Below are 21046 nucleotides of genomic sequence, written 5' to 3'. Positions count from 1 at the left end.
AGTAATATGAACATGAGCAGATTTTTTTTTTTTTACTACAATGAGACTATTCACATGAGAAAAGTGACCTATGTTCTTAAGTGTTTGCAAGACCAGGGCCAAAATGACTTTTGAAAATTATTAAAAACCTCAGCTTTGCTTTGGCAATTATTCAATCTCAAAAGCTATGCATAGTGGGTACACTATAAAACAGAGACTGTTGCTATTCAACATATCACTGGAAAAATAAAAAAGAGAGAGAAAATACTGTAAGGGCTTGAAAGCTTTGGACCACTTCTTTGCCAGGTATGTTCCGGAGATGTGGGTAAGATGAGTAATTGACTCGAGAAGTGAAAGTATGAATATTTCTTCAAGCTTGTGAAGAAAGGAAATGAGAGGTTGGACATGCATCATGCCAGTGTGAGAGGAGAATGATTAGCTAAAATTCCTCCCTTGCATTACACTGTAATAAAGCTTAAAATGCTTCCACCATTTGCAACATTTAGGCCTGTTTTTAATCTCACCCGTTGTGTATCTCTGTGGCAGAGCAGGGGTAAACCCCTTTAAGGCCCTGCCAAAATGCTGGCTGTAGCCTGCTCACTGGCCAGGAGAAGAGACACAGGTATTCAGCAGGGAGCCCAGCTGCAAGCCCTAATGAGGGCTGGCTCAGAGGAACATGCTGAGCTAAGTACTGACAGCTGGGCTGAGGCACGAGAGGGCTATAAAAGCCCTGGGCAAACCTCAGTGGGGATGCTGGCCTGGGAAGAGACAGGAGGGTGGTATTGCTGTCTCCTTACCAAAGAAGGAAGCCTCAAAAGCCAGGAGACCCTGGGGAGGGTCTATGGGGCACTAGCTGTTGGGGAATCTGGGAACCACATGAGCACTGTAAATAAAGACACTGGGTGATCCAGCAAAAGAAGGCATGGAAGGTTCTTTATGATACCAGCCTAGACACAGGGTGCAGGCTCAAGAGGGAAGAAGCCCATGGTGACCCTGTGACAATCTCCAATGATTTCCATTGCATTATTCCTGATTTATACTTAGGGAGACAGGAATCAGGCCCATGATAATTCCACTACCTCATTATTTCACTTAAAATGTACCATATGTTGTTTATTAAATTGTCAACTACTCTAATCAGACATAGAATAAAAGTACTCATGTGCAATTCTGACATCATTCTGAATCAGCAGGGGATCACACCCCCATGAATTCTGGGCCTGAGCCAGCGAATCCTCCACACGCATAACTCCAGTAAAGAAAAAGCTAGCTTGATGCACTTCTAGTGGTGATTACCCAAAGCTTAGTCAGTTCTGGACCTCGCCTGCCGTTGTGTAGTAAACAAGCTGTATACACTCATATACTACACCCTTTCTCTCACACACAGTATTTTTTAAAAAGATGTTTTGGTTTTGTTTGTGTTTTCTTCCCTCCAGGAATACTCTGGGCACTTTTCTGTCGCCCAACTTATGCCCTGACCTTGCAGACACTTACACATGATTAATTTTAAGCTTGTGAATCATCCCATTGATGTCAATGGGTCGACTCATGAGTGTAAAGTTAAGCATTTTGCAGGAGTGGAACCTTAGAGATAACTGCTCTTCTTGATGAACTGTCTGGATAAGATTCCTTTCAGAGCCCATAGTACAGCTCCCAAGTGGGTGAGAGGGGACTCTTTGGTAGGACACAAGACCCTGGGCTCAGTGCCCAACCATGTCCTTTGCTATCCCAGGAGTAAGGGACTAAACTTGAGCTTTGAAGTTTCATATTTTATTACTAAATGCTTACTCAGTGGTCTTATTAATTTTGTTATAGCTGATAATTATGAGGCATCCCATAGTTCCAGTGATACCATTGTCCATTCAAGCTTCCTTTTGTGCAGTTTGTTACAATGCCACTAAACCTGGTGTTGTAATTGTGGGATGCCTATTCTCGATTCTCTGTTATTAAGTGAACACAGAGTCATCATCTGTCCTATTTTTTACCTAAAGGTGATTCACAGAGTGGAATGTACTGTACTACAAAAGAAAGGGAAGAGAGTAGTTCTATAGTACATGGTTGGAGACAGTGGTGACAACTCACTGCTGTGACTCATGCATGGATTACACAGGCAGTCCAAAAATGGGCCTTGAATTCAGTTAGCCACAAACATCTGGAATCTATAAAAAGAGACCCTTCAGTCTAACAGCGAGAAACTCAGATGTGCAGCTTGAGACAAGGGAAGGTAATAACTCACAGTGGGATGAGATGTCAAAACTCATTGGACACCTGCTTATGATCACTTCCTTAACAGGTAGTTCCTACAGAGAATGTTCACTCAAACTGAAAACCGATGCAAGTGATTTAAAAACTGATACAATACCACAAGAGATAATTTAGACTATATGTATTACAGGCTTGATTGTGGTCTAGCTGCTCCTCACAAGACCACATACATGAGGGCGAGGGAGTAAGGAGCCATTTCTCCACCACCTTGTATGATTCATGTAAGGATGGCAAAAGTACAGCCTCAGTGGTCTGGGGAGTGCACTTCCATGTATTCCTCTGAGATCCCCTTGGCAGAAAAGGGGAAAGAGTAGGCAGAGCTGTGACAGATTATTCTTCCCCAAGTACAACAGAGGAGGGAAAAATACACCGCGCATAGCATTCAGTTTATGTAATTTGAAACATGGAAGGTGGAGTATGAAGGGATGTTTGTTAGGATCATAGAAGATTAGGGTTGGAAGAGACCTCAGGAGATCATCTAGTCCAACCCCTCTGATGCTGAGTGTTGCCTGGTTCATTCCAAAGGCAAAACATTTACTCTTTGGAAGTATTTTTGTGAGTCCCATGGATTCATCATCTCTGGCCATGGTGTTTTTTGGCAGTATCTAACATGAGGTAAGCTTCATCAGAGGCAGGGAACTCAACCCCAACCCGTCTCATCAGTTATTAACACACGGCTCCTGGGAGCCCTGAGAAAGACCTTCAGAAACTACTTTGGTAAAATATATTATCAAGGAATTCCTCTGGAAATGCAATTTATTTTAGCTGACTTGCTTATTAAGAGCCCGTATCAGCAGTGATAATGCTCTTGTACTATTTGCTTTTTCCCCCTTCAGGAATTTATGCTTAAATCTGTCACTCTTGCTGTGTTTTTCTCAGAAGATGCACCCTTTTTCTTTGGGCTTAAATATAACTATCTATAGAAGATCAGAATGTACAGATGTCAGGAATTTCAGATTCCTGATGGGGACTAGAAGAGGATTTTGACTCATGAAACAATCTATTTGTGTTACTCATCAATCTGTTCTAGAAGGAACATCATCCTTTAAAAAATAAAACTCCCAGCAAATGCTGAGCAACTGTATGTGAATGTACAGCAAAGGATTGTGTTTAATGTAAATTATCAAGAGATATTCTTCCACTGTCAAATAGATGTTAACCTTTTATTTGAAAATCCTCTAGGATCTCATTAACTTCTCCATGCCAGGTGGCCCTTTGTGATAAAAGAGCCTTTCTTTGTAAGCAGCATCTCCTTAAATGAGTTATTGATACAGCTGCCATACAGTATTTTGCAACAAATGAGCTTTAACATCCTTTAAAATTCTGCCTCTAGCTTCAGAATTGCAGTCAAAACCCGTATGCTTTGCTGATAGATTAGATCTGTTTGGCCGCTGCTTGGGAGATGGTTGTATCAATCTTCCTGTTTATTTATCAGGTGGTTGTTCTGTGTCAGAAATGTTCTCATTTAACCTCAGACTAACACACAGTTGGAGCAATAATATTAATCTCAATAAGGTGTTTAATCATATACCCTATGTAATCTCGTAAGCAATTGCTGCCCTTCTTAATCTTACCCTAGCATAAAATACAGTAGTGCACTATTAATATTGCAGTGCTGTTATGTATGATGCTAGCTTTTCAATTTCATAAATACATATCAGCATCCTGTGAAAGGCTTAAAATGTAGTTATGGTCAGGAAAAGGATTTTGTAAAAACCATGTGTCTGTGTTCCATATTAACTCTTAATTATAAACCTAGCAGTATATGCAGAATGAAGTCCTGCTTTCCAGTTGGTTGATTTAACTGTTAGGAAAAAAGCCAGTACTGTTAACAGTCCCACAATCATAGCTATCTGCCATGCAGTTGCTTAGCATATAAAATAGTAATTGGTTTTTATTTGGTATTCCAGCTTTTATACATTTAATGTTTTTAATGGTAATGACTCTAGTAGTTAATTGCTGGCTGGATTAAAGGCTGTGACTTTCACCTGGGGTTCTCGGCTCCTCCAGATAGTCAATACTTGCCAGAAGATGACTTTTGCGATCAAACATTATTACTTAATCAATAACTCTTGAGTCACATTTGCTCATCTTACAAAACAGGAGCCTGGTCCTTCATTAAACACTGCTTACATTAAAGGCACTAACAAAACTTCCATTTACTTCAGTGGTTTGGGCCTCAACATGTTTTTTTCCAGCTGCCAGCACTACAGACCTAACCTGGTGTCTGAAACTAGCCTATGGTCCCAGTGCAGTCAAGGGAGATCCCTAAGCAGATCCTGCATGTCTCCACCACTCCAGCAGCCCCCAAATGAGATCCCTTGCATTTAGTAATCTCTTCCCTTCCAGTTAGTCCAAAAGCAGTTACCTAACTTATGAGGTCTTTGCCTTGAGCACTTCAGTATCATTTCGGTGCCTGTTTCCTTGGTGTTCTGGCATTTCAGTGGCTGCTCCAGCCCTTCTGCACATTAGCACTTGCCCCAGCCTCTTCAGCGCTTGTCTCAATATACTTCGCCTTCTTAGCAGATGCACATGGCTCTCTTCCCTCAGATTGCTCTTTTCCCAATACAGAAGTGCCTGTGTTTAGCAGGCCACTTGGCACTTCACTGCCTGCTCCATAATTCTCAGTACTGGAAGACCTGGCTATTCTTCTTGGTGCTAGAATTAGTGAGTAATTCCCCCCTCCCCAATGGCCTTTTCTTTAAAGGGAGAAAGGAAGAGTGCTGAGTGGCTCAAAACCATTCCAGATTGGTGGCCCTGCTCATGGCTTCATTGTCTTAGGAGTTGACCATGACATGCATGCGAGCATACATAGAGATGTCACCATGAGTATGGAAGAACCACGGTGAGCCCCTCCAAATAATTAATCATTTTTAATTGCCTCATCATCCTGAAAAAGTCATCTCTCAACACAGGAAGTGACTGGGACATTAGGGGGTATTATATATACTAGCAGAGGATGGCATGTGTCAGCCACAGACCTTAGGGGTCAAAATGCTTGAAGAGTTGAAGAATTCCTGATCATTTCACTCGAAGTAGCAAAGATCCAGGAGTGAGAATCCTGAAGAATATCATCAGAAAAGCAGAACAACAGGCAAGTATTTTTCTCTTTTACACTTTGAAATGAAAGGGCATTAATTCTCCTTTTGTTGATAGCCTTGTAGCCCTAAGTCAGCATCAGCTTGGTTTATCTACTGCTTGTGTCAATTATTATGTAAGTCAGATCTGCCAAAGTACCAGTCTAACTTGCACAGCTGACTCTTCAGAATGCTTTTCCTTCAGAAGCTGTTTTGTCATCTGCCACTTCTGTCCTACTTTTACCTTTATCATTTACCCCTTTTTCCCTCTTCCATATCTACTGACCATAGTTTTATATGTTGACTGCCACTCATATTAGACCCAAGTTTACCTGTTTCAGACAAACCTGATTTATTGCTGTAAATTATCAACAGGAGAAATATTATATCATGAAACTGAAGTTAAGGAAAATAGTGCATCTATTTAAGAAATGAATCCCGCCTAATTTCAAGCTGTCTTATCCTGTTATTTTTTGTCTCTCTAGTTTGAGTCTTTGTCATTTATTTTAAAGGCCAGTTTCCCGGGTATGGTCTTTGATATATGGGAGTTTCTGCCTATAATAATATACCACGAGTATTTGATTGTGCAGTAAGACATCCAGATTTGGGTAAGACTGCAAAGGCATATTGCAAATATTTTCTGTGTATCTCTCATGCCATTTTAGATTTAAATGGAGCTTATGTCCTTCATGAAATTGGCTTTAAATCATTTACATTCTGTCACTGGGCATTTTCTCAATAGCTATTCTTTCCTCTAGTTAATTTCTTGTCAAATGTCAAAATGTGATGGCCAAGTAAAATGTCCTGTGATCTGAACAATACCTTACCTTCACAAACCTTTCCCATTGACAAACTAAATCAACTGCTGCATGAAATGGTACAAATGCATTAAAAAGCATCATTTTATGCTTGATGGAACATGACAGAAGCTAAAATAAGAACAGGAGGAAAATAAACAAAGACATTAAGCTACCTAATGGATGTAAATAGATTTGGTTGGATTTACAAATTTTAGATACTTTTGTTTGAAGTGTGGCATATCAGAACCACCTATGCCAGATAGTCATTTAAAATTGACTGGTATAAGTTATTTTAATGGTATGAAACATTGTGACATCCATTTCAGTTGTTCATAAAAGGCTTGTTTTCATTTCAAGATAGGGCTGATATCTTGAAATTCCTCCGGGGCAGGCAAAGCTGTCATAATTGATCAATGTTACTCAGATTTGATGTGGCTAAAAAAATATTTTGTCTGGAACAGAATCTAAGAGATTAGAATGGTTTGTACAAAATCTAGGCTAGAACTTGTGTCTCAGTGAGAATGAAATGAATATTAGAAAAAATATTTTAAAGAAAATAATATAAAATAACAAAATTACATATCTACGAACTACTTTAATGGCAGTGTTTTTTCTCTCCCTAAAGTTGCTGTCTATTTTCCTAAGCCTTAAAATTAGCTTCCAAATATAACTTTCTCGTTAAAGAGTCTGATCTTGGTTTTTTTGCTTGACTGGAGTGGAAATTTTGGCTGTGCAAAAGTTGTAGGTTTGGGCTTAAAGTGGGGCAAAGTTGTGGGGAGGGGAAGAGAGAAAATGACTCCAGGGGGAAGTTCACTCCAGTGCTGATGTCCTACAAAAAAGTCATCTGCATCATTTAAATCCATATTATGGGCCTGATTGTCCTCTTACACCACTGTAAATCAGAAGTAACTTCTGTGAAGTTACACCAGTGTAAAACTGATGTGAGGTCAGCATCAGGCCCTTAATGGGAAGTTTACAAGGTGCATAGGACCAGAATTTGGTAAACACCCTACAATACTTCAGCTCCACAATATGGATCTAGATTTAGTGTACGGGAGGTGGTTTGTTACATTGCCTTTATTTTCATGATTGAGGCGGGAGAGGCAAGATAGTTCAAAAGTGAAATAGACAAACCTAAGCCCATTCTTATAAATTAATATTTCATTCGTGCATTGCAACTGGTTGGAAAGCTATAAAACAAATGAGCCAAAAAATTCTAGACCCTTATATTATGAGCCAGATGCTAATCTGGTGTGAATCAATGTAGTTCCATTGACTTTGGTGGAAATATGCCAATCTACAGCAGCTGAGGATCTGGCTCAATTGTTTATTTATGAAAATAAAAACAGAGTAACATGAGAAATAAGCACATGCAAAGAATAATTAAAAGACCAAGAAAGAGTTCAGCAATTGTAAGAAAACATAACCTTCCAGCATAAAATATCAAGCACCATATATTATAGGTGGGCTGGTAGCATTATAAGACCCTGTTTTCACTTGCTCATAACTTTGCCAAAATTTAACCTGGGTGCTTGGTGCCTGCTTGTGATGAATTTTTTGGAAAAAAGTCAGGCATTTCCAATAATGAGGCTTGGGAAAAATTCATTGTTTTAATTTATGTTAAAATTGCTGGTGTCCTTTTTTTTCTGAGAAATTTTAGCAACACCATGCTTGGGAGCTGGAACTTGAAATTTGGCAGGCAGTGGCCTTTGCATCAGGAACATGCCTTTTGCCATGCCTGTGAAAATCCCCGCACATTTGGCCAAGTTATAGGCTTTTGAAAAAATTTTGTTTGTGTAACTCTGACAGACCCTGGTCATCGGTGGGTAGGATTGAACCGGGGACCTTTGGAGCTTAGTGCATGAGCTAAAAGCCAACTGGCTGTTAGAGAGATAAAATGAGTCTGCTGTAAGTGGTCTCAGTGCCACTAGATGGGACAGAACTCCACACCCAGAATGTGTGTGGGTTACATATTTTCCCTAGGTGAGGAAGCAGGTCCTGAGCTTCAGAGTCTTCCCAGTTGAAATCCAGCACCAGCCCCAACTTGTAACACTGACAGGGGCCGGTCGTCAGTGGACGGGATCGAACGTGGGACCTCTGGCACTTAAAGCATGAGCCTCTATCGCATGAGCTAAAAGCCAACTGGCTGTTAGCTAAGCCTGTAGAGCAGACTCATTTATCTCTCTCTAAGTGGTCTCGGTGGGACAGAACATCACACCCAGAAGGTGTGTGGGTTACATTTGCCCATGCTCAGTCGAGACTTACTACAGCTTCGCAGCTAAAATCTCTGAAGACTTTGTCTACGCTGGGTATGGGCCAGCCGAGAGTTGAGCAGATTTTCCCTGAAATTGTAGCTCTGAGCTGCTGTGGTTTTTGGCACCAGAACAAAGAACTCTATATGTCCACAATGTCTGGGCCCAGACATTGTGGAGAAAGAAGCTGCCTGATTCAAATGCAGAGGGGACAAGAGCTAGACCAGAGGGGTGGGAGATGGTGGTAGTAAGTTTGGACAAAGAGCAAGTGGGGGACTGGAGGCCTGTGTGGCGGAGAAGAAAACTGAGATTGGGAGTTGGGATGGGTGAGATACTGGGCCTAGGAGCTATAGAGGAAAATGCGGACTGGCAGCTAGTGGGTGGAGGGAGACTGAATTAGATAAGGAGCTAGGTGGGGAAGACTGGGATTTGGTGGGCAAGGAGACTTGGAACTAATAGGATGTGGGAGGAGGAACTGAGGCAGAGGGGAGACTGATCTGATGAAGATGAAGGAGGAAAACTGTGACTGGATGGGCAAAGAGACTGGGACAGGGAGCCAGGCATGGGGGAAATTTGGACAAAGAGCCAGGGATGAGGGAGACTGGGACTGAGAGCAAGGCGGCAATGTGGGGTGTGTGTGGGTGGGTGGGAGACAGATTGGATGAGGAACCAAAAGGGCTGAGGGGGGGATTGGGGCTGGCTGGGCCACTCTGTCCCCAATCTGTAAAATAAGCTAATAATAACCCCTCATCCAGGGCTGTCCCTAGGGGGTGTGGGGCCCGGAACATAGGCGCCAAATTTATAATCTGCCAGGGGGGTACTCCGCCCTTTTCCCCACAAGGCCCTGCCCCCTCCCTGCCTCTTCGCCACCCAGTTCTGCCTCCTCCCCCGAGTGCACTGCGCCCTCACTTCTCTCCCATTGCCCCCAGCACCTCCTGGTGCCTCAAAACATCTGATCCGTGGCAGGTCATAGGTGGTGTTGCTGGGAGGGGAAGGTTCTGGTAGGGGGGCTTCCAGTGGCTGCCAGTCACCTCCTCATCTAAGTTCCCTGTAAGCTGCGCAGCCATGCAGCAGCCTATTTAGCACCACGCAGGCACTTGGGGAACCTGCCCAGGGACCAGCCGGGGGAGGGGTGCCCCTCCCCCAGCCCTCACCTAGCCTGGTCTCCAACCTGCCACGGCTGTGGCACCCCTCTCCCAGCCCCAACTCTGCTGCGGCCACGGCGCCTGGACCTGCTGGGCTGGTGCAGCCGGAGTGGCCCAGCCCCAGGCGCGGCCGGGATGGCCCTCCCCAGCCCTCCCCCAGCCCACTTGCTGCTGCGGAGAGAGAGAGAGCTGGGGGGAGTCCTCTGTCCCCGCTATAACCCTGGAGCACCCTCCTGCACCCTAAACCCTTCATCCCTGGCCACACCCCAGAGCCCGCACCCCAGCTGGAGCCCTCACTCCCTGCACCCAACCCTCTGCTCCAGACCTGAGCCCCTCATCCCCGGCCCCACCCTAGAGCCCCTACACCCCTGCACCCCATCCCTCTGCCCCAGCCCTGAGCCCCCTCCCACACTTTGAACCCCCCAGCCCCATTAATTTTGTTATGTGCATCAATATGAAGGTGAGTGATGTCACACATCACCTCCATATTGGTGCACATAACAAAATTCATTCCACACATGGGTGGGAAAAACTAGAGGGAACACTGCTCCTCACCACCCACCACACGCCCACCGCTCTCCTCCTCACCCCCGACCCACTTGCCACTCACCTCCCCATTCGCCTCCTCACCCGGCTCACCTGCCCACCTCCTGCCTCACATGCCCTCTCACCTCCTCACGATTTTATTGATGCGTGGGACACCCCCCCCCCCATGTGCGGGGCCCAGGGCAGTCACCCTGATTTGCCGTACCCAAGGGATGGCTCTACCCTCATCTCAGAAGAGTACTGCAAAAATAAATTTATTAATGGTCGTGAAGCACTCAGATATGATAGTGATGAGTGCCATAGAAAAGCCCAGGAGGAAATTAATCGTTTTCTCTTCAGAGCAGGATTTGAATAGCATGCAGCAGATAAGGCCAGGGACCACCCATTGAATGAGAAGAAAAGGAAATACTGAATAGCTGCTCATTCAGTGAGCACCATCCATCCTGTGCACAAAATGATGCAGAGGTCCTGTGGAAGAAAATAGTATGTGATTGCATAGTTACACCATATCATAGTACATCCTGCGCTAAGGGGCCAAATTAAGCTTGCATTGGCAACGTTAATTCTGGCATTTCCTAACTTTTGAGTACTTGACTTTGCCACCTTAATAATGTTCTTTTATTATAGTTTTGTGCGTGTGTGTAACTAAATGTAAGTAATCAAAGGCCTGGTCTACGCTGGGGTGGGAGGGATTGATTTAAGATACATCAACTTCAGCTACGCTATTTTCGTAGCTGAAGTTGTGTATCTTAGATCGACTTAGAATCACTTACTTCGCGTCCTTGCAGCGCGGGTTTGACGGCCGCCCTTCCCCCATCGACTCCGCTTCCACCTCTCGCCGTGGTGGAGTTCCAGAGTCGACAGCAGAGCGATCGGGGATCGATTTATCACGGCTACTGTAGACGCGATAAATCGATCCCCGATAGATCGATCACTACCTGCCGATCCGGTGGGTAGTGTAAACGTGGCCAAAGATAGTGAAAGGGACATTAAGCCAGATCCTGGTATAACTCCACTGACTTCATTGGAGCTGCATGAGTTTTACCAGCTGAGGACTGGCTACATTGTCTGGTAACAAAGGCCCCAACATTAGTCTCTTTTTGGTTCTTTTATTTTAACAATTTTACAAAACATTTCTATCCATACTATGTTTACATGAACATGTAGGGCCTGATTCACCACTATACTGCTCTAACTGTATGGTGGTATAACTATTGATTTCTATGGTGTTTTACCAGAATAAAATTAGAGAACTCAGTGGTGGATAAGGCCCTCTTTTTTTAAAATTTATCAAAATAGTTTTTGTTTGGATATAAACATTTCCTTTGATGTTTTCCATAGTTCTGCTGTCCAGCCATATGTCTGTCAATGACATTTAGGAGCCTGACCTGCTTAGGTGCTTTTATAAATCCCATTAGTGGTCTATCAACCTTTGCTGAAGGGCCAGATTTACAAAAGTAATCTTGTGGCTCTACTTGAACATACCATTGAAATAGTATCAAAATTCAGGTGATGGAGCAGTGAGCAATTAATTAGTTCTTGTTGTGAACTGGGATGATTTAGTTGGGGTTGGTCCTGCTTTGAGCAGGGGATTGAACTAGATGACCTCCTGAGGTCTCTTTCAATCCTAATCTTCTATGATTCTATGAACTTCAACCTCACATGATGATCCCATTAGTTTCATACAGTAGTTTTGAAGAGTTTAACAAGAACTGGAACATAAATTACACAACAACTTTGTGGCACTTTCATCATGCCTAGCTATTACAAGCAGTCTGAATGCAGCCTACACGATGAAATATTTTAGAATTGCTTGATAGTGATGCACTGGGAGTTAAAGTAGTACTCGGCTTCTTGTTTTCATTACAACATTCATTTAATGTTTAGTAAAATATTTGCTGTGACTTAGACATTACATTTACTTTAACTGATGCAGATGATCATCTATGGTCAGCTGTGATTGCAATTCTATTCCAATGCATTTACTTATCTGCATGAAGAAATGTTCCATGACTCAGTACTATATACTAACAACCAGATTTTTAAAGATCTATAGATGCCTAGTGAGATTTCAAAGGCATCTAAATGCCTTTAAGAATCTGGCCCTAAGGGCCTGATTCTGCAGCTTTTATTCATATGAGTAGTTCCTTCCTCATGCATTGGCTTATGTGTACTTGTATGTGTAAAATCTGGGTGATTCTCCAATATACAAATATTGATGGCTTGTAATATAAGAGCATGGTTTGAAGAGCTCATTAAAATTAGGGAGTCATCAGAATTGAGAAACAATCTTCTCCTTTCACTTCTAATAATAGTAGTTTGGCATTTACATTATAAAATATTTTTCCTTTGGTTCATTCACATTCTAGTAGTTGCACTGGGGAGGTTTTGAATCTACAGGTACGTTCCAGGCATATTGGAAAGCCAAAGTACTAAAACTTAATACATTAAGCTAAAAACCCTTTTAATCAACATCTGTGCTTGGTCTTCAGTGCGTGATTGGTGCCATATTACTTACAGTTTCAAAGAGCTATTAAACATTAAGAGAATTCATATCAGATTGTTAAAATATTTTGAGCTAACTATTCAAGCTATGCATTTTAAGGGTTTATCTAGCCCCAAACTACATTTGCTGTTGATGGCCAACAGAAAGTCCATGAGTCACTCAAGGCACGTAACCACTGTGGTTACTGCTGTCCTCTAATTTAAGTGAGAAATAATTGCATTTTTTTTTTTTTTTACAGTAGCGTAGCTGTGAGGGATTTGACATTGGGTGAATCCTGACTTCACTGAAGTCAATGGCAGAACTCTCATAATTTTTAATGGAATCAAAATTTCACTCACAGTCTAACTCTGCCCAGTTGAGCTCAGTGGAATCATGTTGGCTTGTGAGAATCATGGGACACCGAGGATCCCCAATGCTCTATGATGAGGGAAGTGGGGGGGTCCTTTTCAGGCTGGTTGACAGCAGTGACTCAAATATGGGTAAGGTACGTTTATTTATCTTTGATTCTCAGGTGTTTGCATTGCTCTATGTTGTCTTATGCACTTTTTTTATATACTTAAGGCCAATTTCTGCTCTCAGGTAAAGTAAATAGGTCTATTTATGCTGTGGTTCCTATGCTGTGGAGATGCCTTCTGCAAGCAGCTGAGCTTCCTCAGCTCTCAGATAGTGCTTAGCCCTGCATTCCACTCACTTCAATGGATTTACACTAGGGATGGACTTGGCCCAATATTGGACTCTCTGTAGCCTAAACACATGCATTTTTAAGTGCCTGGAAACAAAAATCTGCATCTGTTATCACAACATAAGCTACCAAAACCACAGAAGAACAAGAAGTTGTTACAACCCTGGATGGGCTCCATCTGGTGGGCACTCACTAGGCTGCTGTAGTGGACTTAGGCTTGTGTCCCATGTGCTCTTTGCTTGCTCGGGCTGGGCAGAGTTTAGGCAGTGTCTCTCTGGTGCTGGACCTCTAATCACATGCTCCAGGTGCAGACCCCATGTCTGATACCCCTCTTGCTAGTGCGACCCAACAGTCCAAATGCTAGGGCCCAGAAACTAGTTCCAGCTCTCCCAAAGCAGCTGTTGAGTCCATCAAAGCTGCAGACCCACTGGTTTACTGCTTCCCCCTACAAGGGCTATGTGACAGTGAAGTCAAGTAACAGATTATGGAAAAAAAATAATAATTTACACACATGCTCTTATACATATCTTTTGTACTGCCTATCTTCAGGAAAAAGAAGATCTGCATGCAGATTCCTGCCTCAGTTTCCTCACCAACCTAAGAGCTGCAGGACATCCTGGATTATTCTGCCTCTGGTCATAGAATCATAAAAGATTAGGGTTGGAAGAGACCTCAGGAGGTCATCTAGTCCAATCTCCTGCTCAAAGAAGGACCAACACCAACTAAATCATCCCAGCCAGGGTTTTGTCAAGCTGGGCCTTAAAAACCTCTAAGGATGGTTTAAAAAAACCTCCACCATCTTCCTAGGTAACCCATTCCAGTGCTTCACCACCCTCCTAGTGAAACAGTATTTCCTAATATTCAAATGAGACCTCCCCCACTGCAACTTGAGACCATTGCTCCTTGTTCTGTCATCTGCCACCACTGAGAACAGCCTAGAGCCATCCTCTTTGGAACCCACCTTCAGGTAGTTGAAGGCTGCTATCAAATCCTCCGTCACTCTTCTCTTCTGAAGACTAAATAACTCCAGTTCCGTCAGCCGCTCCTCGTAAGTCATGTGACTCAGTCCCCTAATCATTTTCGTTGCCCTCCGCTGGACTCTCTCCAATTTCTCCACATCTCTTCTGTAGTGGGGGGACCAGAACTGGATGCAATACTCCAGGTGTGGCTTCACCAGTGCCAAATAGAGGGGAATAATCACTTCCCTCAATCTGCTGGCAATGCTCCTACTAATACAGCCCAATATGTTGTTGGCCTTCTTGGCAACAAGGGCACACTGCTGACTTGTATCCAGCTTCTCATCCAATGTAATCCCCAGGTCCTTTTTCTGCAGAACTGCTGCTTAGCCAGTTGGTTCCCAGCCTGTAGCAGTGCATGGGATTCTTCCTTCCCAAGTGCAGGACTCTGCACTTGTCCTTGTTGAACCTCATCAGATTTCTTTTAGTCCAATCCTCCAATTTGTCTAGGTCACTTTGGACCCTATCCCTATGCTCCAGCATATTTACCTCCCCTCCCCAAAAGCTTACTATCATCTGTGTACTTGCTGAGGGTGCAATTCATCCCATCATCCAGATCATTAATAAAGATGTTGAACAAAACCAGCCCTAGGACCGAACCCTGGGGCACTCTGCTTGTTACCGGCTGCCAGTTAGACATTAAGCCATTGATTACTACCCATTGAGCCTGACAATCTAGCCAGCTTTCTATCCACCTTATAGTCCATTCATCCATCCATACTTCTTTAACTTGCTGGCAAGAATACTATGGGAGACCATATCAAAAGCTTTGTGAGAGTCAAGATATATCACATCCACCGCTTTCCCCATATCCACAGAACCAGTTATCTCATCATAGAAAGCTATCAGGTTGGTCAGGCATGACTTGCCCTTGGTGAATCCATATTGACTGTTCCTGATCACCTTCCTCTCCTCCAAGTGCTTCAAAATGGATTCCTGCTCCATGATTTTGCCGGGGACTGAGATGAGGCTGACCGGTCTATAGTTCCCCTGGTTCTCTTTCTTAAATATGGGCACTATATTTGCCTTTTTCCAATCGTCCGGGACCTCCCAAGATTACCATGAATTTTCAAAGATAATGGCCAATGGCTGTGCAATCACATCAGCCAACTCCTTCAGCACCCTTGGATGCACTAGATCTGGATCCATGGACTTGTGCATGTCCAGCTTTTCTAAATAGTTCTTAACCTATTCTTTCACCACTGAGGGCTGCTCACCTCCTCCCTGTAATGGTCTGCCCAGTGCAGCAGTCTGGGAGCTGACCTTGTCTGTGAAGACCGAGGCAAAAAAAGCATTGAGTACTTCAGCTTTTTCCACATCATCTGTCACTAGGTTGCCTCCCCCATTCAGTAAGGGTCCCACACTTTCCCTGACCACCTTCTTGTTGCTAACCTACCGTTAGAAACCCTTCTTGTTACCCTTCACATCCCTTGCTAGCTTCAACTCCAATTGTGCTTTGGTCTTCCTGATTACACTCCTGCATGCTCTAGCAATATTTTTATACTCCTCCCTAGTCATCTGTCCAAATTTCCAGTTCTTGTAAGCTTCCTTTTTGTGTTTTAAGCTCACCAAAGATTTCACTGTCCATCTATCCCAGTATCCTGTCTTCTGACAGTGGCCAATGCCAGGTGCCCCAGAGGGAATGAACAGAACAGGTAATCATCAAGTTATCCATCACCTGTTGCCCATTCCCAGCTTCTGGCAAAGAGAGGCTAGGGACACCATCCCGACTAATAGCCATTGATTGACCTATCCGCCATGAAATTATCTAGTTCTTTTTTTGAACCCTGTTATGGTCTTGGCCTTCACAACATCCTCTGGCAAGGAGTTCCACAGGTTGACTGTGCATTGTGTGGAAAAAATACTTCCTTTTGTTTGTTTTAAAGCTGCTGCCTATTAATTTCATTTGGTGCCCCCTAGTTCTTGTGTTATGAGAAAGAGTAAATAACACTTCCTTATTTACTTTCTCCACACCCGTCATGATTTTATACACCTGTATCATATCATCCCCAAATAGTCTCTTTTCCAATCTGAAAAGTCCCAGTCTTCTTAATCTCTCCTCATATGGCAGCCATTCCATACCCCCTAATAATTTTTTTTGCCCTTTTCTGAATCTTTTCCAATATTTTTTTTTGAGATGGAGCATCTGCATACAGTGTTCAAGGTGTGGGTGTACCATGGATTTATATAGCAGCAACACGATATTTTCTGTTTTATTATTTATCCCTTTCTGAACGAGTCCCAACATTCTGTTGGCTGCACATTGAGTGGATGTTTTCAGAGAACTATCCACAATGACTCCAAGATCTTTCTTGAGGGCTAACAGCTAATTTAGACCTCCTCATTTTATATGTATAGTTGGGATTATGTTTTCCAATGTGCATTACTTTGCATTTATCAACATTATCATCTGTCATTTTGTTGCTCAGTTACCCAGTTGTTGCTCCCCCTTTTCTTTGCTGGAGTGAGTCCTTTTTATAAAATTGCAGTCCTCTTTGTCAGGCGACCACTTTGAGCTGCTTCAGGTTTCTCATCAGCTGATCTGTTGCTTGGTCGCAAGCCCACCTGGAAGCACAGTTTCCCCTATGTAGTGGACAGCTCGCTGTCTTAGAGATTTTCCGTTTGAATGGAAGACCATCCAATTTAATGATTTTTGATCTCTTTCCACTGTTAGCTCTCTGCTGGGCACAGGGCACTCCCCTCAAGATGGCAGTTAACAGACAAGAGTGAAGATATACTGCTGTTTGAAGTCAAAATGTCATTCACAAAACAAAATATAGTTTGTAGGGCCCAAAGCCCCAAAAGGACTTAGGCATTGCAATGCTCAATGTCACAGCACCTAACTTTTAGTAACCTAGAAAAATCATCAGAACAACACTGATCCACAAAGATGAGTTAGGCACTGGCTCCTATACAATGAATGGGGAGAGAGAATGTGATCCACAAAAGCCAGCATGCTAGGTGGGGAGCTGCCTAAGATAGCCAATAGGAGATGCTGGCAAAAAGGGAGCTGCTAAGCTCCACCATTCTCAGGGAGACAGTCACCTACTCTGCTTAGCAGTCCATGAATGGCAACATGCCACCTGGAGTCAGGCAGCTTTGGCACCTAAGGTGTAGCTTGGAGGTATGAGTTAGGCACGTGCCTGGTCCACACAAAACAGCCAAAGGTGGAGGTGCCCACCTTATAACTTTTAGTCTAGTGGTTAGAGCATTCACCTGGGATGTAGGAGAGCCAGGTTCAATTCCCCCTCTTCCCAAAGGGGCAGAAAGGATTTGAACAAGGGCTACCCACCACCTCTCAGGAGGGTGTTCTAATCACTGAGCTATGGGATACTTTCAGGCTGTCCTCTTGAAGCTGTTTCATTGTGGAGAAACAATGAAAGAGGCTGGAGCAGGGGGCTCTCCCACCTCCTAGGTGGCTGCCCTAACTACTGGATTACAAAAGTCTTTTAGGGTAGATTGTGCCTGTCCCTGGCACAAGGAACCTAGAAGGTATTAGGACCCACAGGCAGTTACAGTCCTCTTGCTCATGTCCCCTGGACTGCTTGACCTCCCCATGTGATGAAGGGATATGACGCAGCACTCACTACCATGCCCACTCTCCTTTAGATAGGTTTATTCATCCAAATGTAAGCCCATAACTAATAGACAGTTCCTCAGCTCACCCTGTGTCCTATAGTCTCACAGCCTCCCCTTCCAGGGGCCAGCCAGCTGCCTTCTCAGGGCCAGTTTTCATTCAGGCAGCCCTACCCCTCTTCTAGAACACCAGCCCCAGGGTCACCTCCCTGAGCACCTAGCCCTTGTTCCAGGGATCCACCACCATCCTGCTCCAATCATTCCTCCTCTGCCTGCCCTCTGACAGGCCTTGATAGTTCCAGGTGTAGCCCTGCCCTCTTTAATTGGCTTATCTGAGCTCAGCTACTCTGACATAGGAACTGCGGCTGGAGGATGAAAGGCTATGGCAGAAATGGTACATATGTGCACTAGTGTGGGTTCTGTGTAGTATAATACCATTCATTATTATAATCAGATAAAATATGTAAACAGAATATTTCACCTTAATTTGACACCAGAAGAAAAGCTATGAACTGTTCCAGCTTGTGGGAATACACCTTTAAGAAATCCACTTTTGGTTGTGTTATAGAAAGAAGGTCCAGGGCCAGGTGAATATGAAATGAAAGGAAAACCACTTCACCCTGTATCTTCGTGTTTCCAGTCCAAAGTGCCTAGGTTGCAGCCAGTCCGTTCAGTAAGTAGTCTGAAATATGAACCAATCTATAGGGTATGTCAACTGCTTGACATTAATAATGCAAAGTCAGTGTTTAAAGCAACAGTTACAAAGTATCACTCTGAGAGAGATTAGAAAGGTAGGACTTTGGACTAAAGAAAGAACACACTTAAATGTTAGCTACAAAAAACTTTAGAAACTAGTGTGAGCTATGGAATATTTCCCCTTTTCAGCCATTGGGGTAAATCCAGCCTATCTTGGTAGCCACCCAAAGTCATCCTAGTTCTCTGCCAGCTATTGGGTGGCCTTTATGGAATAGGTTTGTTGTGTGTGTTTGGTTTATAAACTTTTCTTGGGGGCTGAGGCGGGAGACAGAGACAACCTTTGGAGAAAGAAACTAAATTACATTGTTGTGTGAGAATACAAGAGGCTGAGGAAAGTGTAGCCTGATGGAGAGGTGCAAAGTGATCGCACACTTGAGGAGTCATAGACCACCCATCGTGGCCTTCTAAAACATTAAGAATGTGAAAGGGAATTATGGGGTTTCTGAGTAGCAATAAGCTTTGGGAATAGAGCTTGTTCCCTCTCACAATCTCATTTTCTTTGGTAGAGCCATGTCACATGTTAATAGCATTGGCTTATGTTTTCAATAAAGCGTATGCAGCATTCTATAAAACACTTAACTATGACCAGGCAGCTGCTGTGATGTGACTGCTCCTTATTGCATTGATCGGAATCATCTCATTGTTACTTTGTTCTCCCCTGCCAGACTGCCATATCCACCTCTTGTTTTTCATCTTGAACTTTGGCACTGATTCTGCACATGCTTATGCAAATATGTAACTTTAAGCACAAGAGCAGATACACTGAAATCAGTTGGATTACACACATGCATAAATATTTAAACTATAGGGTCTCTTTGTAAGCTCTTTTGAGACCATCTCTTTATTATTGGAGGCAGCAGGACCTAGAAGATAAATTACTGAACTGGGACTTGGGCGATCTTGTTTCTATTCCCAGCTTTGACACTGACCTGCTGGGTAACTATGGGCAAATCATGTCATTGCCCTGGGACTTGGTTTCCACATCTGTAAAATGGGGATCATGATACCTACCCCATTTGCAAAGTGTTTTGACAAATACAGCTGAAGAGTGCTATGTGAGAGAGCTAGGTGTTATTATCTGTGTTTGCTCAATGAGGCCTGATCCCTATTTGTGGCCTTAGGCACTAGTGCAATATAAATATTATAAGTAGTAATAATGATGCATATTTTCCTTTTGCAATGCTACTAATGGGGTATATTGTTCTTTATTCCACACACATCTCCCTCATTTTACTTGTTTCTTTCATTTTTATAGAAAATACCAGGTCCAGGAGCTTATGAGCCCACAAGGCAGTTTCCAAAGCAACCACGAACTATTGCGAGCCTGGGTCACGAGCACAGCATCTTCTTTAGCAACACATTTGGGTTTTAGAATAAACTTTCAAAGTACCTGCTTTTAAAAGAAGCCACATCCTCTCCCTCCGCCCTTAGAAACCCAGCCTTCACCCCTGTGTATTTGCCCATGATGCTCTTACCATTAGAAACTCAGCATTTGCCAACAGTTAACACAGTGGGAACTGAGATAGAGCAGGAAATAAATGTGCTAAGTATAGACAAAGTGGGGGAGCCATTGGCAAATGTTGCCTCTTCAGTGGCAACCACAGTATGTGCTGTGATATTTCATGTTTGTAAGGTGTTTAAGTATTAGGCATGGAGCATTGGAGGGCAAAGAGCAGGAGGTAACTGGACCAGAGGTAGATGGAGGATTTGAGAAGGAAGTAGGAAGTAATGGAGAGAATGAAAGGAGAGACAAAGGAGTTAGAGGAGAAAGAGATCGTGGGGAAGGAGAGGAAAAAAGTATTTAATAATGAGGGAAAAGTTTAAAGAGACTCAAAGAAAACCAGCAATAAAAACAAATAACAGAAAAATAAGGTGCTAAATAGAAAGGGAGAATCAGAAAACATTAAAAAATATATCTTGGATAAATGAAAGAAGGAAAAAATGGAAACACACTTTCTGGCCCCACTTCAGCAAGGTACTTAATTATGTGAATTATTTAGGGCATTGACTTCAGTGGAACCAAAAGAGGCTCAAAGTTGCACATGTGCTTTAAATACCTTTCCGAACCAGGGGTTCTTTCAGGAACAGCAGTGACTGCTATAGCTGAGGCTGCTTAAATGTTTTTATTCTGATGCCCATTTCCAGCTTCTTATATCTTTCAGCTTTGAGTTGAAATTTTTCAGGTTTAGTCTCTTTCCAAAGGTGACTTTTTGCGTGTTTGTATTGTAAAGTTTGAGCAAAACTGGTTCAACCATTTTTAAGCAGGAGAAGAGTAAAAAGTATTTTTCATAAATACTTTAAAAACATTGAGAGTTTTGCCAAATTAGTGCTCAATCCTGTGAGGTGCTGAGTCCTTTCAACTCTCACTGGCTTCAATGACTGAGCACCTCGCAGGATTGAGTTTTATAGAGCCATAATTTATCACTGTTTGTTTGGTTTTTTTACC

General features: G+C 43.1%; 1 protein-coding gene across 1 annotated transcript in view; it reads left to right on the top strand.

The window, feature by feature from the left end:
• STPG4 (sperm-tail PG-rich repeat containing 4) overlaps positions 1 to 19972 on the top strand; it is a 29937-nt gene extending 9965 nt beyond the window's left edge. Inside the window, exons 6-7 of the mRNA XM_073336720.1 lie at positions 18413 to 18517; positions 19856 to 19972. Of these exons, the coding sequence (XP_073192821.1) occupies positions 18413 to 18517; positions 19856 to 19972 (222 nt within the window). The remainder of the gene's footprint in view (positions 1 to 18412; positions 18518 to 19855) is intronic.
• Positions 19973 to 21046: the final 1074 nt, after the last annotated feature.

This window comes from Lepidochelys kempii, chromosome 3, assembly GCF_965140265.1.
Source record: "Lepidochelys kempii isolate rLepKem1 chromosome 3, rLepKem1.hap2, whole genome shotgun sequence".
NCBI classification, from domain to species: domain Eukaryota; kingdom Metazoa; phylum Chordata; order Testudines; family Cheloniidae; genus Lepidochelys; species Lepidochelys kempii.
The sequence above is the reverse complement of the archived record's forward strand: the minus strand, read 5'-3'. Positions and strand labels throughout refer to the sequence as shown.